Source organism: Panthera pardus, unplaced genomic scaffold (genome assembly GCF_024362965.1).
Source record: "Panthera pardus isolate Hobbes unplaced genomic scaffold, ASM2436296v1 HiC_scaffold_24, whole genome shotgun sequence".
NCBI lineage: Eukaryota > Metazoa > Chordata > Mammalia > Carnivora > Felidae > Panthera > Panthera pardus.
Window position 1 is genome coordinate 101970284 of NW_026526810.1, and position 19970 is coordinate 101990253.

Below are 19970 nucleotides of genomic sequence, written 5' to 3' on the forward strand. Positions count from 1 at the left end.
TGATCTCACGGTCCGTGAGTTCGAGCCCCGCATCAGGCTCTGTGCTGACCGCTCAGAGCCTGGAGCCTGTTTCAGGTTCCGTGTCTCCCTCTCTCTCTGCCCCTCCCCTGTTCATGCTCTGTCTCTCTCTGTCTCAAAAATAAATAAATGTTAAAAAAAAATTTTTTTTTAATAAATCATGCAGTCATGAAAACCACTCTATGGAGAGGTTCTTGATCTCTCATCTGCAAATGAGTCAAGCAAAACTTCATGACCATCTCACCAAGAAAGAAGCAAATAACTACTCAATTATCCTTGCATTTATGGAGACAAAAGAATATTGGTCATGAACTATGATACCCTAATGTGAAGAAATTATTCTCTTAATAAACGGTACAATATTACAAACAGCCTGGCTCAAAAAAGGGGTCGGAGAATGTCTTTCTAGCCAAGAAATGTAGGTGTAGTGTCCTCCCTACATAGAAGAGAAAAATAATACTCCATTAAGTAAAACCGTAAAGAAATATGATTTCACCCAGATTATGTCAATATTAAATACAGATATGCACTCGTAGGAATGCACATTGTTTGACCGACCATGAAATGATTCTGAAATCATTCTGAAATTCAGTAACCATTAAGGTACCAGGGTGGCCATTTAAGTACTGACCGTCACGAACTCCAAACTCTCTCTATATACAGTCGTTTTATTTTGTTGGACTCTCCCACAGGTCAGCGTCTGAGATAATCCCAGATGATGCTTTCCTCCTTATGTAAAACCATCACAAATCCAGCTCTACTTCGAGCACTGGTTCCAAAAGCGCACACTCCACTCAATTTTTACCGCCCACAGAATGCGGCTCAGATAAGGCTCAATAATTTAAATCGTAATAGCTCGGGAAATTTTAAAATTAGCCAGTGACAAGGAGGGGGGATTCAATTTTTAACTTCATTCGATTTGCCAAAGTTAAAATACTTGCAATTATTTATTTTTCCAGTGTTCACAGTAACCATAACACCACCAGTGTTAACTGTTTTGCCTAACTGTGGTTTTACTGTTGCTTGTATTCTCAGTTAATAAACATCAATTGGTGCTGCCACTAATTCTAGCTCTAATCTTCTCAACTTTTATTCTCTTAGTGAATTAAATCTATTGTATTATGTCCCCCACTCTCCTAAGCAGCAGTTCATAAAACAGTGAATTAAAACCCAGGAAGACTTAAGATCGTGTACTTTAATTATACAGTGCCGTCTAGAGAGCATAGAGCTAGACCCACAGATGGATCTTACTCACTTTTAAAGGGACTTGGTATGCTTTTTACAGTTTGTAAAATTTCATGTTTATAGCCTAAAAGTAAATTGGTAATATTTTCTTTTTCAAGCAAGCAATGATTATGTTGTTTTGCCTCAGTATTATATAAAATAACAATGTTACCATAACAAGACAACTTTTTAAAATTCCAACTCCAACAGTAAGACCATCTCAGTGTAATCATAATACTGTCAGGTAACATATAGACAAAAAAAAAAAAAATTACACCTAACACAAGAATATATAAACATGAGGGAAAATATTATTCCTCATGACTGAGTAGGGAATTTATGGGTGATTGATATATTCAGTGATCATATATTTACAGATATGAAAAAATGCTCTGAGGATCAAGGACAAACTTTAATCCAACCAGAATGATTTGGTTTTGGTTCCAACAACCTAAGTAGCCCCATCAATCTCTGACCTCCAGCTACAACGGCCTTTTGAGAAGAACCGCATCAACCTTCCTCTTTCACTCACCACTGCGTTGCCAGGGCAGTGCCTGGTGCATCATGCCGCTCGTAGAAATCTGATGAATGAATGAATTGAACCACACAACCCACAGACCAATTACAAAAACGAGAATATAAGGCCCTTGGAGGAGGCTACTTAGCCAGGTCGTATATAGACTCCTTTCAGAGCTGTGCGTTTGCTTCCCACGCACTTTGAAAAGCATTTGCACACAATTCATTTCCTGTAAGCCTCATCGTAACTCAGGGGTGTGAGTACAGAGTCTTACCACTCCTAGGCCCAAAGGTGTCTAAAGTATATACCATTTCTAGAATATCCTACTAAACCAGAAAAGCCTAAATAAATTCCACCATGAGTTGAAATGCCTTTTATGATGTGACAATGTAAATCTAAATACAACAAAAATAGAGTTCTATCCAAAACCTACCTAGGTGGTAAAAAATCTAGGTGGTAAAACAGTCTCCTCAGCAGCCAAAGGTTCCATCGAAGTTACTCCTACCTGAAACCTTGCAATGCTCTCCCCCTAGAGATCCAGCCACATGCCAGACAAATTTCACAACTACCGAGTTTCAGAACTTAAACTCAACTGTTTTTGATTAAAATGATGTCTTTACGTTTTCTTAAAGTGAAATGAATATTATTTCTAGATGGCTGGTTACCATCAAGAATACTAGTTACAGCAGCCGTAGACGGAGTTAAAGAAGCAAAGGCAGAAGGATGCATGAAGACAGGGCAGAACAGAGTACTAAAACCTTTTAATTTTCAAAAATCCTTTGTATAGGGGCACCTGGCTGGCTCAGTCAGTAGAGCATGTGACTCATGATCTCAGGGTCGTGAGTTTGAGCCCCACATTGGGCAGGGAGCCTACCTTTAAAACAAAACAAAACAAAACAAAAAAAGTCCTCTGTATACATCTTATTTTAAGTCAGTTTGACTTTTGCTCACAAATTAGGGAAAAACACCAGACCTTGGGATGCATCACTATCACTCTGAAAAATTAACTTGATGAGACAAAGCTTGAATAGGCCCTCTGACTCTCAAAAGGAACTTCCTTTCTGCTACAAAACATCCTTGATTTCAAAATACTCATTCATTTGAAAAGAAAAGTGTTTTCTGCTGTGATTTCCCACCTGCTAATATAAGACAGCTCCTCAGGAGCCCGAACCCACTCTGAATTCCTTACAACGTACAGCAAAGGAGTGATCTCCTTCCCTTTCCAGACATCGTCTTCTGAAGGCACTTCAGTAAAAGGCTAATCCGAAGCCTATATCTACCTTATTCAAAGATGGTACTTCTCCTGAAATGCTGCCAAGTCCCCATTTTCTCCATGTGTTTTAATGTTTGAACAATGTTCCAGGCACCAGCAACCATGAATTAATTAAATCCAAAAAATGTAACATCACCATAAGGTGAAAGTCTGTCATGACGCCCTGCATAAATGGATGAACTTTTGCCAGATCTCCACCCTCACAAGATCTGAAACAAGATCCAGGTCCTCTGGAGTGACTCAAAGAAAGATCGATGGCAGAAAGAGAAGGGAAGGAATTATTTCTCACACAACAAACCACACATTAGGCAGCCTCCCCGCATTATCACACTCCTCACAACCACCTTGGCAAGTGTGAGCCCCATGTTACCAAAGTAGAAATTAAAGCTCTGAGATGTTAAATAACTAACCTCAGTTCACAAAGCCGGGATTATCACCAAGACCTGAACCCACACCCTTTCCTCTACTTAAGCTACTTCCCAAAGACGTAAAGACAGATGATAAAGAAAACCGCTGCCACACGGTCACCAGTTTACCAAACCCAAACCACTCCATGACCGGCATGACTTTTTCATGACAGCGTTCGAACCCCGCAGGATCCAGAGTGGCATCTTCCCCACCCCTGCCCTTGCCATCATGCAGTGTTGGTGACCCTTCCTGTCTGCCTCTTGGCAGCACTGACGGGCCTTTCGAAGGAGCCAACTCCGAGGCCAGCTGTTCTTCCACGGTTCCGTCCGTCATCACCCGCCACCCCCAGTGTTGCTGCTGGCCTGGCTGCTCGCCCCCTTCTCTTCTCCACTTCTCTCACCACTTCAGTCTCCTCACAATTTCCAAGGTTCTTTGCAAGAGGCAGTAAAAGGGCTCACTGGGGAGATCATCCCAGCACAGCACGAGCAAGACGGTGGTTAGCTCCGGGGCTCACCCACGTTCGTGCCCATAAACACTGGCTTTGGAACCAGACAGGCCTGAGGTCCCGACTCTGGCTCTGTCTAAAGGGGGAGGCAAGTTACACAGCCCTCAGTTAACAACAAACATCCCTTGTTCTTGGTTTCTTGGGAAGCTTCAAGGTGACACCATGTAATACATCACCTGGTGCACAACTACAGACACTGCTTCTCTTCTCCGTCATTGGTTGCTCAACTATTTCTTCACCAGCAAAGAAAATCTGAGTCTCTCCTCCTGGCTTCTTCCAGGTCCACAGCTACTCCAGAATAAATGCTTTTTGACAGGCACATTCAAGTTTACCATTGGTAGTATTCATTCACTCAGCTTAACTTTTCAAATGATACGGATCAAAAAGCTCCAAACAACCACAATGGCTGGAGTCATGTAATTAACTTCTATCTTCAAACACCTTTAAAAATTCTGTTTGGTAGTAAAAAGAATTAAAAATTAGGAGAGACACACAGAAGAAACTTCTTGTTAAAAGATCTCCCTTCTAGGAGTGCCTGGGTGGCTCAGTCGGTTAAGCGTCTGACTTCAGCTGAGGTCATGATCTCACGGTCTGTGAGTTGGAACCCCGTGTCGGGCTCCGTGCTGACAGCTCGGAGCCTGGAGCCTGCTTTGGATTCTGTGTTTTCCTCTCTCTCTGCCCCCCCACCACTCATGCTCTGTCTGTCTCTTTTTCCCTCACCCTAAAATAAATAAACGTTAAAAAAAAATTTTTTTTTAAACTCCCTTCTACAGAAAGGGACTTTATGACAAGTTCTCTCTCTCTGCTCTAAGTGAAGAACCAAATGCCCATCACCCAAAGCAGTGGCTCCCAGCCTTGGGGGAAACTCCTTTCAGAATCTGATGAAAGATCTAAACCCTTTGCCCAGAAAAACGACAATCTGCCCAGAGACACAAAATATAGCTTGGAATTTCAAGAGAGTCAAGGGCCCTCTGAAAGCCACCCATTAGCAGCAAGATAAGAGCCCTCCACAAAGAACGATCTATGATACTTCTTAAACTGGCAAAATTCAGATTTTGTTTCTTTAAGGTGCAAGAAATTCAGAAACCTGGACAAAAACCTCAAGAATGTAAAGAAGATTTTCTCGTTCCACCCTTCACATCTCTCTCTGGCTTAAAACAAAATGCTGCGAGACTCTGAAGCTGAAGTGGTTACCTCTTCAAAGCAAAATCTCAAAACAAAGATGTGCTCAGAGCCAGTGCATGTGTTGGGGGTATGGGTAAGGGAAAAGGAGGTACCAAAATTAAATACTAAAACATCTATACATCTTATATTTCATTATCATGCTTTTTAAGTTTCTGTACTTGTTTATTTTCTTAACGTATGTTATATATTTGTATAAGAGCACATGTATACATGTATAAACAAATATATATGTTATTTTTACTGATGTGAGTAAACAATTACAAAAAAAGTTTGGAGATCCTGTCCCCGTAGATGACTTCCAAAATAAGTTCATCAAACAAAAATTTTACCTGGTGACTTCCTACAAATGGAATTTCCTCTAGAAATAATTATATTAGCCACTTTATGTTCGTGTTTTTTTTAATGTTTATTTATTTATTTTGAGAGAGAGAGAGAGATGGGGGAGGGGAGACGGCGGAGAGCTCGTGCAAGCAGGAGAGGGGCAGAGAGAGAGGGAGAGAGAATTCCAAGCAGGCTTTGAACTATCAGCACAAAGCCCCATGTGGGGCTCAAACCCATGAATCACGAGATCATGACCTGAGCCAAAATCAAGAGTCGGACATTTAACCGACTGAGCCACCCAGGCACCCCACCCCCCTTTATGTTATTCCTGAAATGAGAAGCCAGTTTGAAACAGATGTTAACCAAATAGTAATGCTGAGAATGTTCCATAAGAACTAGCTCTTTTTGTTTTAAAAGTCTGATTCTCACAGTTCTACATGCTCCATATTTTTCTTCCTTAAATGGAAATAATCCACGTAAAATATTAAGAGAATAAAAATCAACTGAAAAACACTAGTAAGCATTTCTCTCTCTCTTTTTTTTTTTTTTAATGTTTATTTATTTTTGAAAGAGAGAGACAGAGGGCCAGTCGGATAGGGAGAGAGAGAGAGAGAGGGAGACACAGAATCTGAAACAGGCTCCAGGCTCTAAACCGTCAGCACAGAGCCCGACGTGGGGCTCAAACTTGTGAGCTGAAGTCGGACGCTTAACCAACTGAGCCACGCAGGCCCCCCAAGCATTTTTCTATTATACAGTTTTTCTGTATTTTCTTAGTTATTATACAGTTATATTAACTATAACAGTTAATATTCTTCAACCCCTACCATGTATCCAACACTGAGATAAATGTTTTATCTGCTTTATAGCACTTCATCTGACTCTGTGAGGTAGGCTATAATACTCTCCCAATTTTGAAGATAAAAGAAAACACTTAGAAGTCCCCACTTAGGTAATATATATTATATATATATATTAGGAATATATTATGACATATTAGGCAAAAATAACATATTGTCCAAGCAATATGTTCATCATAGGCTTAATTCTACTGTAATATAAAAATAAGATCCCATATTTATTTTCAGAAAATCTTCAAATACAATGGGCAGACAAGTATTTTTAAGTAGTAGAAAAGGACATCATGGCGTCATGTGCAAACAAACCAAAGAACTACCCTAGCCAGCATTTGAGAACTATCTAGAAACTTTACTGTTCTTTTGTAAGCACTACAACATCTAATATTAAGAGCTAACATTATTACAAAATAAAAGTTTGAACGATGAGGAAATCTGACCATAAAACCCTGCTCTGAAAATCCATTATGATATTCAGATATGCTACTCCCTCTTAAACTATGTAAAGAAAGAAAGGCTGGTGATTTGATTAGCCCATACTTCAGTCCTCAAACATCAGCAGAAAAAAGGCATTCCACTGTATTTAGCATTTGCTGTAACACGCAAGTGATGAATCCTCCAAGTAAAAGAAACCACTCAAAGTATGTCATACGTTAAAATCCACTCCATCCTCCCTTCACCAGATACTACTTCTGTTCCTAACCTGAAACATGCATAAATATCAAAGTACAAAGCCTCACTCAGGATTTTAAGAGAACACTCGGCAATTTGACCCTTTAAAAATAAAAAGTCTTCATTAAACAAGTCTATGACTTTGTATAAATTAAAAGCTAACACAAAATCTGCATGAGTTGGATTTGCGGGGAAAATAATTTAGTACTTAAGGAAGTAAAAACAAATGCCTATGCTACCATTACTAACAACTGAAATGTCAACTAACAATGTTCATTAATTTGCTAACAAATATTTATCAAAGGCCGGCTATGTACTAGGCACAGATCTAAGCCCTGGAGATAAGAAAAACAAGGTTTCTACACTGAAGATTCTATTCTAATGCGGGAGGAGAAACAGATAACATACAAGTGAACCAACTAACAAAAAATAATTTCAGATTATAAATGTAAAACAAGAAACAACAAACTGACAACAACTTCAAAGAAGATCAGTCTTAAGAGTCAGGAAGGATGATCCCTAAGAAGGTTCCATGTGAGATGAAATTTGAAGAATGACACGAAGTTGGGGGAAGAAAGTTCTAGGTACAAAAGGCCGCTTCACCTTATGAGAAGATTCATTTGGCACCTCAATATTTTATGCCTGGGCTGGGTTATATCCTGGAGAGATCCACGTTATGATGACTTCTGTTTGTAGCTTATCACGTTTAGTGTTAAGTGTATAAAGCATATGTTTACACGTACAGCTAACGTAATACTGAGAAAATATTAACAATTCCCAGTCTTTTAGTCTAACTCCAAAGCTCTTACCTATGAGGAAAGAGCAAGAATGGTAGGGCTAAATCCTCCACAATCTGAGGAAAGCAGTGAACTCTGTTCTAAAACAAAATGCACACTCACAGAAACTTTACATTAATTTTGGGAGGGTCTTAGAACCTTAAAGCCCAGAGCACCCAGGTGGCTCAGTCAATTGAGTGTCCAACTTTGGCTCAGGTCATGATCTCGCGGTTCATGAGTTCGAGCCCCGCATTGGGCTCACTGCTATCAGCACCGAGACCCACTTCAGATCCTCTGTCCCCTCTCTCTCTGCCCCTCCCCCTGCTTATGCACTCTCTCTCAAAAATAAACATTAAAAAAAGAACCCCAAAGTCCATTCATGATGCACACATCCTATCCCCAACCAGAAATCCATGAACCCAAGGTTAAGAACTACACAGTAATTATCACACTCAAAAAGAATGTGATATGAATGTAACTTGCTATCCTACTTTTTTTTAAATTTTTTTTAATGTTTATTCATTTTTGAGAGGCAGAGAGAGAGAGAGAGAGAGAGAGAGAGAGTGAATGGGGGAGGGGCAGAGAGAGAGGGAGACACAGAATCTGAAGGAGGTTCCAGGCTCTGAGCTGTCAGCACAGAGCCTGACGCGGGGCTCAAACTCACGGACGGTGAGATCATGACCTGAGCTGAAGTCGGATGTTTAATCGACTAAGCCAACCAGGCACCTTGCTATCCTACTTTTCAATGATTAATAAATCAGGTATGCTTATTTTTTTTAAGTTTATTTATGAGAGAGACAGAGCATGAGTGGGGGAGGGACAGAGAGGGAGGGAGACACAGAATCTGAAACAGGCTCCAGGCTCTGAGCCGTCAGCACAAATCCCGACACAGGGCTCGAACTCACGAACCATGAGATCATGACCTAAGCTAAAGTCAGATGCTTATCCAATTGAGCCACGCCGGTGCCCCTGCTTACTGTTAATATCTTTTGGCCCACGTACAACTCTGTACGGGAATTTTCTCTATGCTATAAACTATTAGGTAAAGAAAAAATATTTCTCCCTAAAGAGCGAATGAAATACCTCCTCACTACAATTGAGTATATCATCTTTCACACATGAAAACAGTGCAACTGACACTCGGTTTTCTGCAAGATCTTGTAATTTCTTCCCCAAAAGAAAAACATTGCCACATTGTCTCAAAGGCTGCGAAGCTGAACGTTAACACCTATTAACTTACAGACATGCTTCCACTTTAAAAGGGAAGCTTATGATTATTTCTTTAAACCACACACACACACACACACACACACACACACACACACACACAAACACCACAATTTAGTTGTCTAAAGAACATGCATCATTAATCTAAGATACAAACTAGATCAATGGTTCTTAACCTTTTTTGATTCAAAAACCCCTTTGAGAATCTGAAAAATATAACAGAATCCTTCCATCTAAACAATGGACATACTCATACAAAATGTGCATATAATTTCAGGCTGCAAAACACATTTCACATTCAATCAAGGGTTTAAGAATGTCTATACCTTCTATAGAAGAATATCATGACTGGTTGCTTCAGGGAAGGGCGAGTGGAAGAACCAAATCAGGAAGAAGATTTTTCACTATATATCCTTGTGTATTTTTTGAGAGTTGAACCATGTAATTGTATTATGTATTATCTATTCAAAAAATGAATACATTAAAAATAAAAGCATTACGCTAAAAAATGGAGCAGGATACCAATGCATTAGGTGAAAATCTCCAATCAAAGGTGTTTAAAATAACCAGTCTACCAAATTCAATACATTGGTAAACGGTTTCTTCCAATTTTTTGGTGGAAAAGGTTCATCACTGCAAAACTATGGTCTTGTTTCATAATTTTCTGAGAAATTTCCAATCCAACTTTTTGCTGAAAAAATATAAAAAGTGAAATAATTCCACACTATTCACATTTTAACTTCTCAAATCCCAGTTAAATAACAACAGCTAGTATTTACTGAATGTGGCACTGCCACAGCTCTTGATTATTATCATCATCCCCCTTTGACTGACAAGAAAACCAAGGCCTTCAGGAGTTGACATACTTGCCCCAGACAACACAAGTTGTGAGTGAGCTAGGACTCTGGCAGGTGGCAAAGCCCAAGTACTTTCCCCACGGGACACTGCACAGTACAAGAAAGATGGTAAACACTAAAATAAAGGACGCTATTCCTTAAGAAACTAGTCTCATTATAAATACGCTTTAGGGCACTAACCCATTATAAAAATCGAGAACTATTTCTGCCTATTCCTTCTTTACACTACACAAAGCACATATGGATGAAAAAGAATCAGCCTATCCAAAAATTAGAAAAGCACAAAAACTAGTTTTTTTCTTAATTTTTTTTTAATACTTAGTTTTTTGAGACAGAGACAGAGCATGAACGGGGGAGGGTCAGAGAGAGAGAGGGAGACACAGAATCTGAACAGGCTCCAGGCTCTGAGCTGTCGGCACAGAGCCTGACGCGGGGCTCGAACCCACAGACCGTGAGATCATGACCTGAGCTGAAGTCAGACGCTCAACCGACTAAGCCACCCAAGCGCCCCCACAAAAACTAGTTTTAAATTGGGATTTTTAAAGTCCTTAGGGCCCCTGGGTGGCTCAGTCAGTTAAGCATCCGACTCTTGATTTGGGCTCAGGTCATGATCTCATGGTTTGTGAGATTGAGTCTTGTATCAGGCTCTGCACAGACAGTACGGAGCCTGTTTGGGATTCTCTCTCTCCCTCACTCTCTGCCCCTCCCCCACTCACACACCCACACAAGCACTCTCTCTAAGTAAATAAAACAAACTTTTGAATAAAGTCCTCACAGACTGTCACCCTCAAAAATAAAAATGTAAGCTGAATCACAAGCCTAGAGCTTAAAAAAAAAAAAAAAGATTTTTAATTAAAGAAAGAATGTTGTAGAAACACAATGTTACCAATGTAAAAGTTTTAACACCAAGAGGCAGAATTTCTGCTGAAACGTTCAAGTCGTTATAGTTTTTGGAATGTTTAATACTGAAGGTCCAAACTATTAGCAAAACGCCTCAAAAATGTATAACGAATTATGAGACTAGAAATGATGACGTCATTCTCATTATAACCCCATCTTCAAAGAGGCAGTACTTTTCAAAAACATTTCACTCAAATCTAAACTTATGTAATCTTTTAAAGTCAAAAAAGGAAACAGGGCACGGGAGGAGGATGGGGTGGGGAGAGAACAAATCACCCAACCAGGTAGTACCTACTGTTGCTACTACTAATTATAATATTATTGTAAATGTGCGTGTCTATCCCCGACCTGTTTAGTTTAACCATCCTTATTGAGACAGATAACCATCAAAGCTTGCTTCGTGTCATGCCGTGTAGGCACAAGGAAAGCGTCCAAGTCTTTACCTTCTTATCAAGCACAAAGGCACTAAAACCTTCACTGAATTTCCCTTGAGTAAGGGTCCTTCAAGTTCAAAAACTTTAGGACTCTCTGCAGACATTTTCAGAAGTCTGTAAAGAGGGAGAAAATTCAAATGTCTCTATTTCAAAGGCTTATTCTACAATGTCACTACAAACAGCGGAGGAAAAGCCGGGGAACTTATCACGCATATATACAGAAAAACATGCCGGCATTGTTTTCTGTAGAAAATAACATCATTGATATAAATTTGAAAACCCCACCTGTTGGAAAAGAGGCAAAATAGATGAAACTTTCCTTTCGCTTTGTTACAGTTCTGCAAGTGAAGAGACTTTTTTAAAACACTAAGAGTAGGGGCGCCTGGGTGGCGCAGTCGGTTAAGCGTCCGACTTCAGCCAGCTCACGATCTCGCGGTCCGTGAGTTCGAGCCCCGCGTCAGGCTCTGGGCTGATGGCTCGGAGCCTGGAGCCTGTTTCCGATTCTGTGTCTCCCTCTCTCTCTGCCCCTCCCCCGTTCATGCTCTGTCTCTCTCTGTTCGAGCCCCGCGTCAGGCTCTGGGCTGATGGCTCGGAGCCTGGAGCCTGTTTCCGATTCTGTGTCTCCCTCTCTCTCTGCCCCTCCCCCGTTCATGCTCTGTCTCTCTCTGTCCCAAAAATAAAAAACGTTGAAAAAAAAAAAAAATTTAAAACACTAAGAGTTGGGGCACCTGGGTAGCTCAGTTGGTTAAGCACCCGACTTTGGCTCAGGTCATGACATCCCAGTTCAGGAGTCTGAGCCCCACATCGGGCTTGCGGCTGTCAGCCCGTCAGCACAGAACCCACTTTGGATCCTCTGTCTCTCTCTCTCTCTGCCCCTCCCCTGCTTGAGCTCTCCCAAAAAATAAATAAATATTACAACGCTAAGAGTTAATGGCAGTATTACTTACAAGTCAGTCAAATACGATGCATATAATAACCATTCTGATAATGCATACACGCAAAACAAGTGATCATTAATGAACGCCTAATGTGTGAGTTCTCAAAAATTACATTTTTAAAGGATGACTAACAAAATTACACAATTTCCATTTTCAAACTCCCCTAAAATTAAAGATCTTGAGGACATGATTTTTATTTTATTCTACAATGCAACCCACAAAATCCAACTGCCATTTATATTATACCACCAAATAAAATTAAGTCAAACCTTCCAATGTGGTCAAAGCAATACTACAGAATTAAATCAGTAACTATCCTTTGGTAGGCACACATAATTTACTCTGGTTTCTCCTAAGGAAATGGTAAAAAAAAAAAAAAAGAAAAGAAAAGAAAAAGAAATTCCTCCTATATTTTCTTTACATTCCATAAATTACTTCCTAAAGTTGGTGAGAAGACAACACACAAATAAAATTCAATCCATTACAAGACAATCAAATGTCATTTAACAAATTTGGAATAAAAATCAGGAGCATTTTATAAAAATCAGGAACATTTCTGAAGTCTGTATCTGACCATACTTCTTTGTTGTTCTATAGATACGGAAATCTAATTTGTGGGATGCTTTCCAGAATGTTTCCCCATTACATGATTACTACACAAGAATCGCTTTTAGTCCGTCTGGAAGTAAGCTGTGGCTGTATCTAATACTGTATGGTCCTGTTACTCTCCAATTCTCCCACACTGGCAAAATACACAAGTTCACAAAAATTCCATTCTTGGAGAGCAGAGCTCTTGGAAATTTTTCAATATGACCAGACTTCACTTTAAAAATGAGAAAAGGATAGACAAATAGCCAATAAGCACATGAAAAGATGTTCCACATCATTCATTAGCCATAAAGGAAATGCAAATCAAAACCACAATGAAATGCCACTTCACACACATCATGATGGCTATTATCGAAAACAAAAAAACAACAAAAAATAACATGCTGGTGAGGATACGGAGAAATTGCAACTCTTGCGCATTGATGGTAAGAACGTAAAATGGTACAGCTGCTGTGGAAAACAGTCTGGCAATTCCTCCAAAAATTAAATATATGATCCAGCAATTCCACTTCTGGGCATGTACCCAGAGCAAGTGAAAGCATGGGCTCAAGAAAACACTTGTACACCCATGTTCACAGCAGCATTCACAACAACCAAAAGATGGAAATGATCCAAGTGTCCACTGACCGGCATATACACACAGTGGAATATTATTCAGCCTTAAAAGGAAGGAAATTCTAACACGTGCTACACCATGGGTGAATCTTGAGGACAGCAGGCTAAGTAAAATAAGCCAGTGACAAAAAGACAAATATTATATGATTCTACTTATATGAGCTGCCTAGGGGAGGCAAATTTACAAAGACAGAAAGTAGAATGGTGGTTACTCACCAAGGGGCTGAGGGGAGGGGAGAATGGGGAGTTAGTGTTTAATGGATACAGTTTCTTTTTTTTTCTTTTTTAATGTTTTATTTATTTTTGAGACAGAGAGAGACAGAGCTTGGACAGGGAAGAGGCAGAGACAGAGGAAGACACAGAATCGGAAGCAGGCTCCAGGCTCTGAGCTGTCAGCACAGAGCCCGACGCGGGGCTCGAACTCACGAGCTGTGAGATCACGACCTGAGCTGAAGTCAGACGTTTAACCGACTGAGCCACCCAGGTGCCCCTAAGGGACACAGCTTCAGTTGGGGAAAACAAAAAAGTTCCGGAGAAGGATGGTGGTGATGGATGCACACAACATGAATGTACTAACTGTCACACTTAACGCATACTTAAAAATAGCCACGGCGGTCAATGTTTTGTTAGGTGTATTTTACCACAATAAAAGGAGTAACAAAATATTAAAATGTGTCAACTTCTTCTCACGCATGCCTCTTCACTACCCACAAAACCAACGAGTGGTCAATTCAGTTCTAATTTAAATATTTACCATAAGCCCCAAGAAATGAGTATAACAATAAAGTTTAAAATTCTTTCTAAACCTAAAAAAGTTTAATCCACTTCCTCAGAAAAAAGTCCCTTTCCAGATAAAGATGCTAATTGCTATTATATGTCTAGTTCAGATTAAATAAATTACTAAGGAATCCATGCACCTCTCAACTTTGTATTTCAAGCATGATTAGTTTTATTTCTACAGTTTTTCCTTGTTCTTCTAAAATCTCGGAAAGACTTCCCCATTTTAGCAAAACCTTTAGCTAAAATTTTCTCCCCCATCAGACTCATAAGAGCTCATCTTTAGGAACTAGTAGATACATCATCTTTATAGTCGTCAGAATTCATTTAGTCTCCACCAGTTTCAAGTACAAACATGAGAATCTGAGTTACAACTCTCCCCTCCTTAAGAAAAAAGAAGGGGGGGGGGAGGGGACACCTGGGTGGTTTGGCCAGTTGAGCGTTGAACTCTTGATTTCTCTGCTCAGGTCATGTTCTCACAGTTTTGTAAGTTAGAGTTCCACATAGGAGTCTGTTCTGACAGCACAGTGCCTGCTTGAGATTCTCCCTCTCTCGCTACCCCCCCCTCCCCCACTCACTCTCTCTTGTCTCTCTCAAAATAAATAAACTTTAAAAAAAAAAAAAAAAAAAAAGCTCACATGGGGAAAAACAGAAGCCTGAAATATCCTAGGCTACGTTTTGAGGACCTTTTCTAATCGATCTCCAGTTTTTCTTATAATACCTTCTAATTTCACAAACTTGTTACAGAAGTAAATGTTCATTAATGAACTAGCACACCAGGTTTTCTGACTCCCTCTGAGCCACAAAAGTACACTATGTTGTTCGTGATCCCTCTCTCCTCACTCTCAAGTGTTCAGTAAACAGAGATCAACCTTCAGAGGTAGATTCTGATAGTTCCCATGCTATAAATGCTGTGTTCTGATGCACTTCAAACACGCCTGTTCATAAACATCAAGCAAACAGATGGAAATTAAAAGGCACAAAAAAAAAGTATCCACATACCCAAACAAAAATTGAAAAGTCCATTCAGGAAAAGCAGTTTCATATTAAAATATGAATTCATTCCAAAGGAAAGAGAAAAGTAGTATTGAACAAGTATGATCGTCATGTTTCCTATTTGTACTATCTGAAAACAAGAATGCATGGAAGCAATTACTAACTGACCATTTTTTTCTTGATTTTTAAAACCGAATTCTCTCAAACATCATTTTCTTTTTTTATTTTAAATTTGTTTTTTAAACGTTTTTATTTATTTTTGAGACAGAGAGAGACAGAGCATGAACGGGGGAGGGTCACAGAGAGAGGGAGACACAGAATCTGAAACAGGCTCCAGGCTCTGAGCTGTCAGCACAGAGCCCGACACGGGGCTCGAACTCACGGACCGCGAGATCATGACCTGAGCCGAAGTCGGACACTCAACCAACCGAGCCACCCAGGCGCCCCCAAACATCATTTTCTATACATAAGTTAACGGTACCATCTCCTCTCTACTAGGTCTACGTGTTGTGACTAAAACTGTACAATATGTAGCTGTTATCACATATGATGTATGTATCTAAATGTCAACAGAAGAAAAAAATGAAAAACACAGACCTAGGCCTCTTCGGGTTTCTCTGGCATTCAGGTTTTCTATTTATCAGTGTAAAAGATCCTCCTGATAGTAAGTTTCTTTTCATGTGTCCACAGCTATTTATATTAAGTTGAGCCCTTTAAAAAGGCTGTAACTTCAACGTGTCTGAAATCCCCATCCCTTCAATGTGCAACACATAACTTTAACAAATATGAAATACCACGAAAAGAAAATTATATATATGGATACAAAAAGATCAACTGGAAAGGAATCCATCACCTGGTCACGAGCCTTACCTTTTAGCAGCGGCAGAGGTGTTAACTCAATAGGCTTGCCTTGAGACCTAAACTGTGAGGAACTTTGCGACCTCTTCTGTCTGGCTTTTCTGACGGACTTCCGAGAAAATCCGTCTACTTTATCCACTGATGGAGGAGTAGTTGGTGCTGAGGACATATCCCTACTGAAGAGAAAGAGGCATCATAAACATATCCCCAGGGTGGAAGCATACGTGTGAATTATACAAATTCTAAAACCCCCATATACAATATTCATGAAAACGGGATTATGTGATGAAGAAAGCAAATAACATCAATCAAGAAAAGTCGTACATTCAACGGGGACATGAGATTTTGGAAAAAACAGAAGTAACAGAAGTACCACATAAGCAATATTATAGTTCTAATGCGCTGGGCTGCTGCCACTCTGATAAGCATTAAAGATGCTCATTTATACCTGAAGAACTCTTCTCAGCCATCTATTCATCTTCTAACTGCAAAGCTCTTCTCATCTTGAGATTCCTGAAGTAATTTTAGAGCTACTCTGCCACTGGAAAACTTCCATCGATACATTTTCACAAGATATTTAATATTATGAATGGGTTCTGGAGTTAAAACCCTTAATGTACTTCAAGAATCTACACCAATGTATCACAGCAAAGTGAAATTTACAACTGCTGAAACTATCTAGGCATGACTTTTAATGCAATGTGCTGTGTTAGCTATGATAAACTATACCACACCACAAATGAGGACAGGTTAGATTACTGTAAACAGAACACATAAAGGGCATAATTAAAAGCATTTCAAAGAAGTCTTCTTTTTGAATGAAGCCATCTTAAGTTAATAAAGCTTAATACACAAAATTATGATGAAGTCGTGCACCAAAGTTGAAATGAAAACATAAATTCACACCCTACTTACACAACCAAGTTGAGTTCCCTTTAAGTTCATCATCAAATACTAGTTTTCATTCCATCAAACTGAGAGAACTGAACAGTTCTTTGAGATTTTAAACCTCTCAAATTATTAAAATGAAGGCTATTTCCTAAAAGTCACAAGCCGTAAGCTCAATTTCATATTCCAATTTAAACAGATGCCATCATTTCCGTGGCACTGAGGCTCCATTCAAGATTAATGGCAGACTTGAATAAAATTAATGCATATGGGGGAAATACTGAAATGTAATTACTCACCTGTCATTCCAATACATAAGACAAGTGTTTTTTAACCTCTAAATAAAAGAGTAAGGGAGTTTCTTCCTGAACATGTAAGAATAAAAAGTTATCTGGATTATATGGATTCCGACAAGGTAAAAATAACAAAAACATAAACAGAAAACAAATAAAACCACAGGATCTTGAGGTTTGGAATTTTTGAAGTCATTAGGTTGTCTTTCTTAAAAAAGTTTTTAGAAATCTATCTAATTTAACCGTAAATAAAATGTGACAGATTCAAAATGGAATTGCAAGCTATGAATGACTATAGAAGAAGTAAGATTACTTAAAATTTCTCACAATGACTGCATCAGCAAGAAGCTCCACATCACATTTGTATGTTGTAAATTTAGGGGCAGCTTTTCCAATCTGGTATGTGAATTATTTAAATTTCACTTAACCCTAACAATGCAAGATTTCAGTAAATCCTGTTCCTCCATCACTCTTTTTGTCTCGTTTTTATTCCTCACCTCCCATCTCTAAAGATGATTTATTGCTAGTATTTTTTTTTTTTTTTTTTTTATCATCTGCCCCTTCTGCCCGCGGCCCAGAATAAACGTCAAGGATCTCAACCCTAAAGCTCTGCAGAACTGAACTTGCAGTAGCTGTGGGTCCGTGCAAAGCCCGGGGAAACAGGTTTTGCCCTGGACCAGGACGTCTGAAGCGTTATCGTCATCTAAGCAGCGAGCACGGGGCATTTCCAGGGTTCAGGATAATCCAAGCCGTTGGGGGGGGGGGGGGGCGGTGTGGAAGGGGGTACCAGGGTGGAGGAGAAAGACAGGGAATGGGTTTCCTTGTGGGGATGCTAAATTACTCTTTGCTCCCACCCCACCCCACCCCACCCCACCCGCCCAAGCCCTGGAGAAGATAAGCTGTTACTGAATCCTCCACACTACATCAATCCCCCCCCCGTGTTTCCCCGCCCCCCGTCAGCGGATAAAGGGGGACAAGAATATGCCTCCAATGCCGGAAGGTGAGGGGAAAAGGAGGGAGGAGGGTAGAGTGAATGGGAAGCATCATCACAAGCATTTGCAGGTAAATCGGACAAGTGGGACGGGCGCTTCCTCTCCCGCACCCCACCCCACCGCACCCCTCGCCTGCCCCGGCCAGGCCTTCCAGAGACCGGTGTCCTGCAGGTTCCTCAGGACAGGGAAGAGGAAAGGAAGCGGCGAGCCGAGGTGCTGGAGGGACGAAGTTACCTTGAAGCTTCTGGGGAAGAATCCGAAGATGATCTGTGGTTTCGAGGGGCGGGAGACCTGCGAGAGGGCCGCAGCGGGGGCGGGTGGCGGGACCGGGACGTGCGGGGGGAGGTCCGGACAGCGGCAGGGAGCCCGGGGCGACGGCTGTCCGGCGCGGCGTCCCTCCGGTTCCGCGGCGGCGGCGCCTCTAGGCCTCACGGCCGGACCTGAACCTCAGCGCTCCGGCGGCGGCGGCGGCGGCCTCACGATCCTCCCCCGCGGGCCCGTCCCATCAAATCGGCACCGACCCCGTAGCGGCTCAGCCGGTGGCTCCTCGCTCACATTCCCGGCGGGCGGCGCCTCTGCTCGTTGCCCCGGACCCGGCGGCGACGGCGACGACGTGGGGAGGGGGGGAAGGGAGGGAGGAAGACTGGATCCGCAGCGGCAGCAGGAGAAGGAAGGAGAAGGAGGAGGAGCCGCTGGAGCTGGAGCCGCCGCTGCCAGAGCCGCCCTTTGGTACCCGCGGTGGGTCCCAGTCAATGCCCCTTTCTCTCTCCTATTGTCAATATCACCGGGCGGCTGAGTCCATGGCACACGCGCAACCGAACCTTCTGGCCAACAGCGCCCGCCTCCGGCGCCCACTCACTGGAGGCTTCAAACGGGAAGCGAATTCTCATTGGCCTGCCTCCGCCTTCACTCCCAGGCCAGCAGGTTCGACTGAGAGCAGATCTGGGATTGGCGGCGGGGGGGGCGGAGAATCAGGAGGGTGGGAAGAGACGAGGCCGAGGATTGGGCTGAGGCGAGAAGGACCCGGATGCAGCCGCGAGCTCCGGCCGCGCCGCTGCGGCTTCCGCTAGGCGGTTGAGTAGGGTGAAGTAGGGGGGTACGACAGCCGCTAGGCCTGTGCGGAGCTCCTGAAAGCCGGGAGGTGTGCGACTGATAGATCAATGGGTTGGGGGTGGGGTGGGGGGGGTTCCACGCAATGCGGCTTCTCTGGGCGGCGGTCGACTTCAAGCAGAGGATTCCAAGGGCAAGGGTCGGCTAAGGGTGGGGGAACCCCGGGCCTGGAATCCGCGCCCTTCAGCGCCTAGGGTGGTCCTTCTGGGCTGGGGTGGAGGACCCCCACTTAGGACGGGAACCAGCGCTGAAATCAGCGGAGAAGAAAATAAGATCTCCTGCCCGCTCCTGTGCGCCACTGTTGGTGTAAATGGGCCCCTTGCAGCCCTCTGTGAAACCCCCAGCAGTCGCTCTCGGCTGAACCTTGTGGGACCTGGCACCGAAATCTGAACCTCTGGGCCTGAGCCAGGGGTTGGGTATTGCTTCGAATTCTGTCTCACCTCGTCTTCTTTTCCCTAAACCTCTGTTTTGAATGTCAGCTCCCTGAAACTGCAAGCCTTGATGGAGGCCAGTTCAGTGTAGCTCATGCAGGTGGGAATGCTGTCTCTGTGCTCTGCAATCATTTATCCCGATCAACTACCTGGGCCCTCCCGCTGCACAGAGCTCGGGGCATCCCAGCTCCAGACTCTAGGAGCTTGCGAGATTTTAATTGGCAAGTTGGATCCAGAAGAGTTTATGGAGAAGACTTCACTCAACTCTAGCTAGATGAAGTAATAAAATATT

General features: G+C 41.9%; 1 protein-coding gene and 1 long non-coding RNA gene across 4 annotated transcripts in view; both read right to left on the reverse strand.

Annotated features, from left to right (window-relative positions):
* Positions 1–19009, reverse strand: part of PPP2R5E (protein phosphatase 2 regulatory subunit B'epsilon) — a 150698-nt gene extending 131689 nt beyond the window's left edge. The window contains exons 1-2 of one of the 3 annotated variants that reach the window (XM_019451597.2): positions 18372–19009; positions 15977–16140 (exon numbers count right to left, since the gene is read on the reverse strand). In XM_019451597.2, coding sequence (XP_019307142.1) covers positions 15977–16133 — 157 coding nt within the window. In that variant the 5' untranslated portion in view covers positions 16134–16140; positions 18372–19009. The remainder of the gene's footprint in view (positions 1–15976; positions 16141–18371) is intronic. The other 2 variants (XM_019451596.2, XM_019451595.2) reach the window with 2 other exon arrangements.
* Positions 11312–12476, reverse strand: LOC128773019 (uncharacterized). Its single transcript, XR_008417222.1, has 2 exons — positions 11900–12476; positions 11312–11553 (listed from the first exon to the last, which is right to left on the reverse strand). It is a non-coding gene; the product is annotated as an uncharacterized LOC128773019 (long non-coding RNA).
* Positions 19010–19970: the final 961 nt, after the last annotated feature.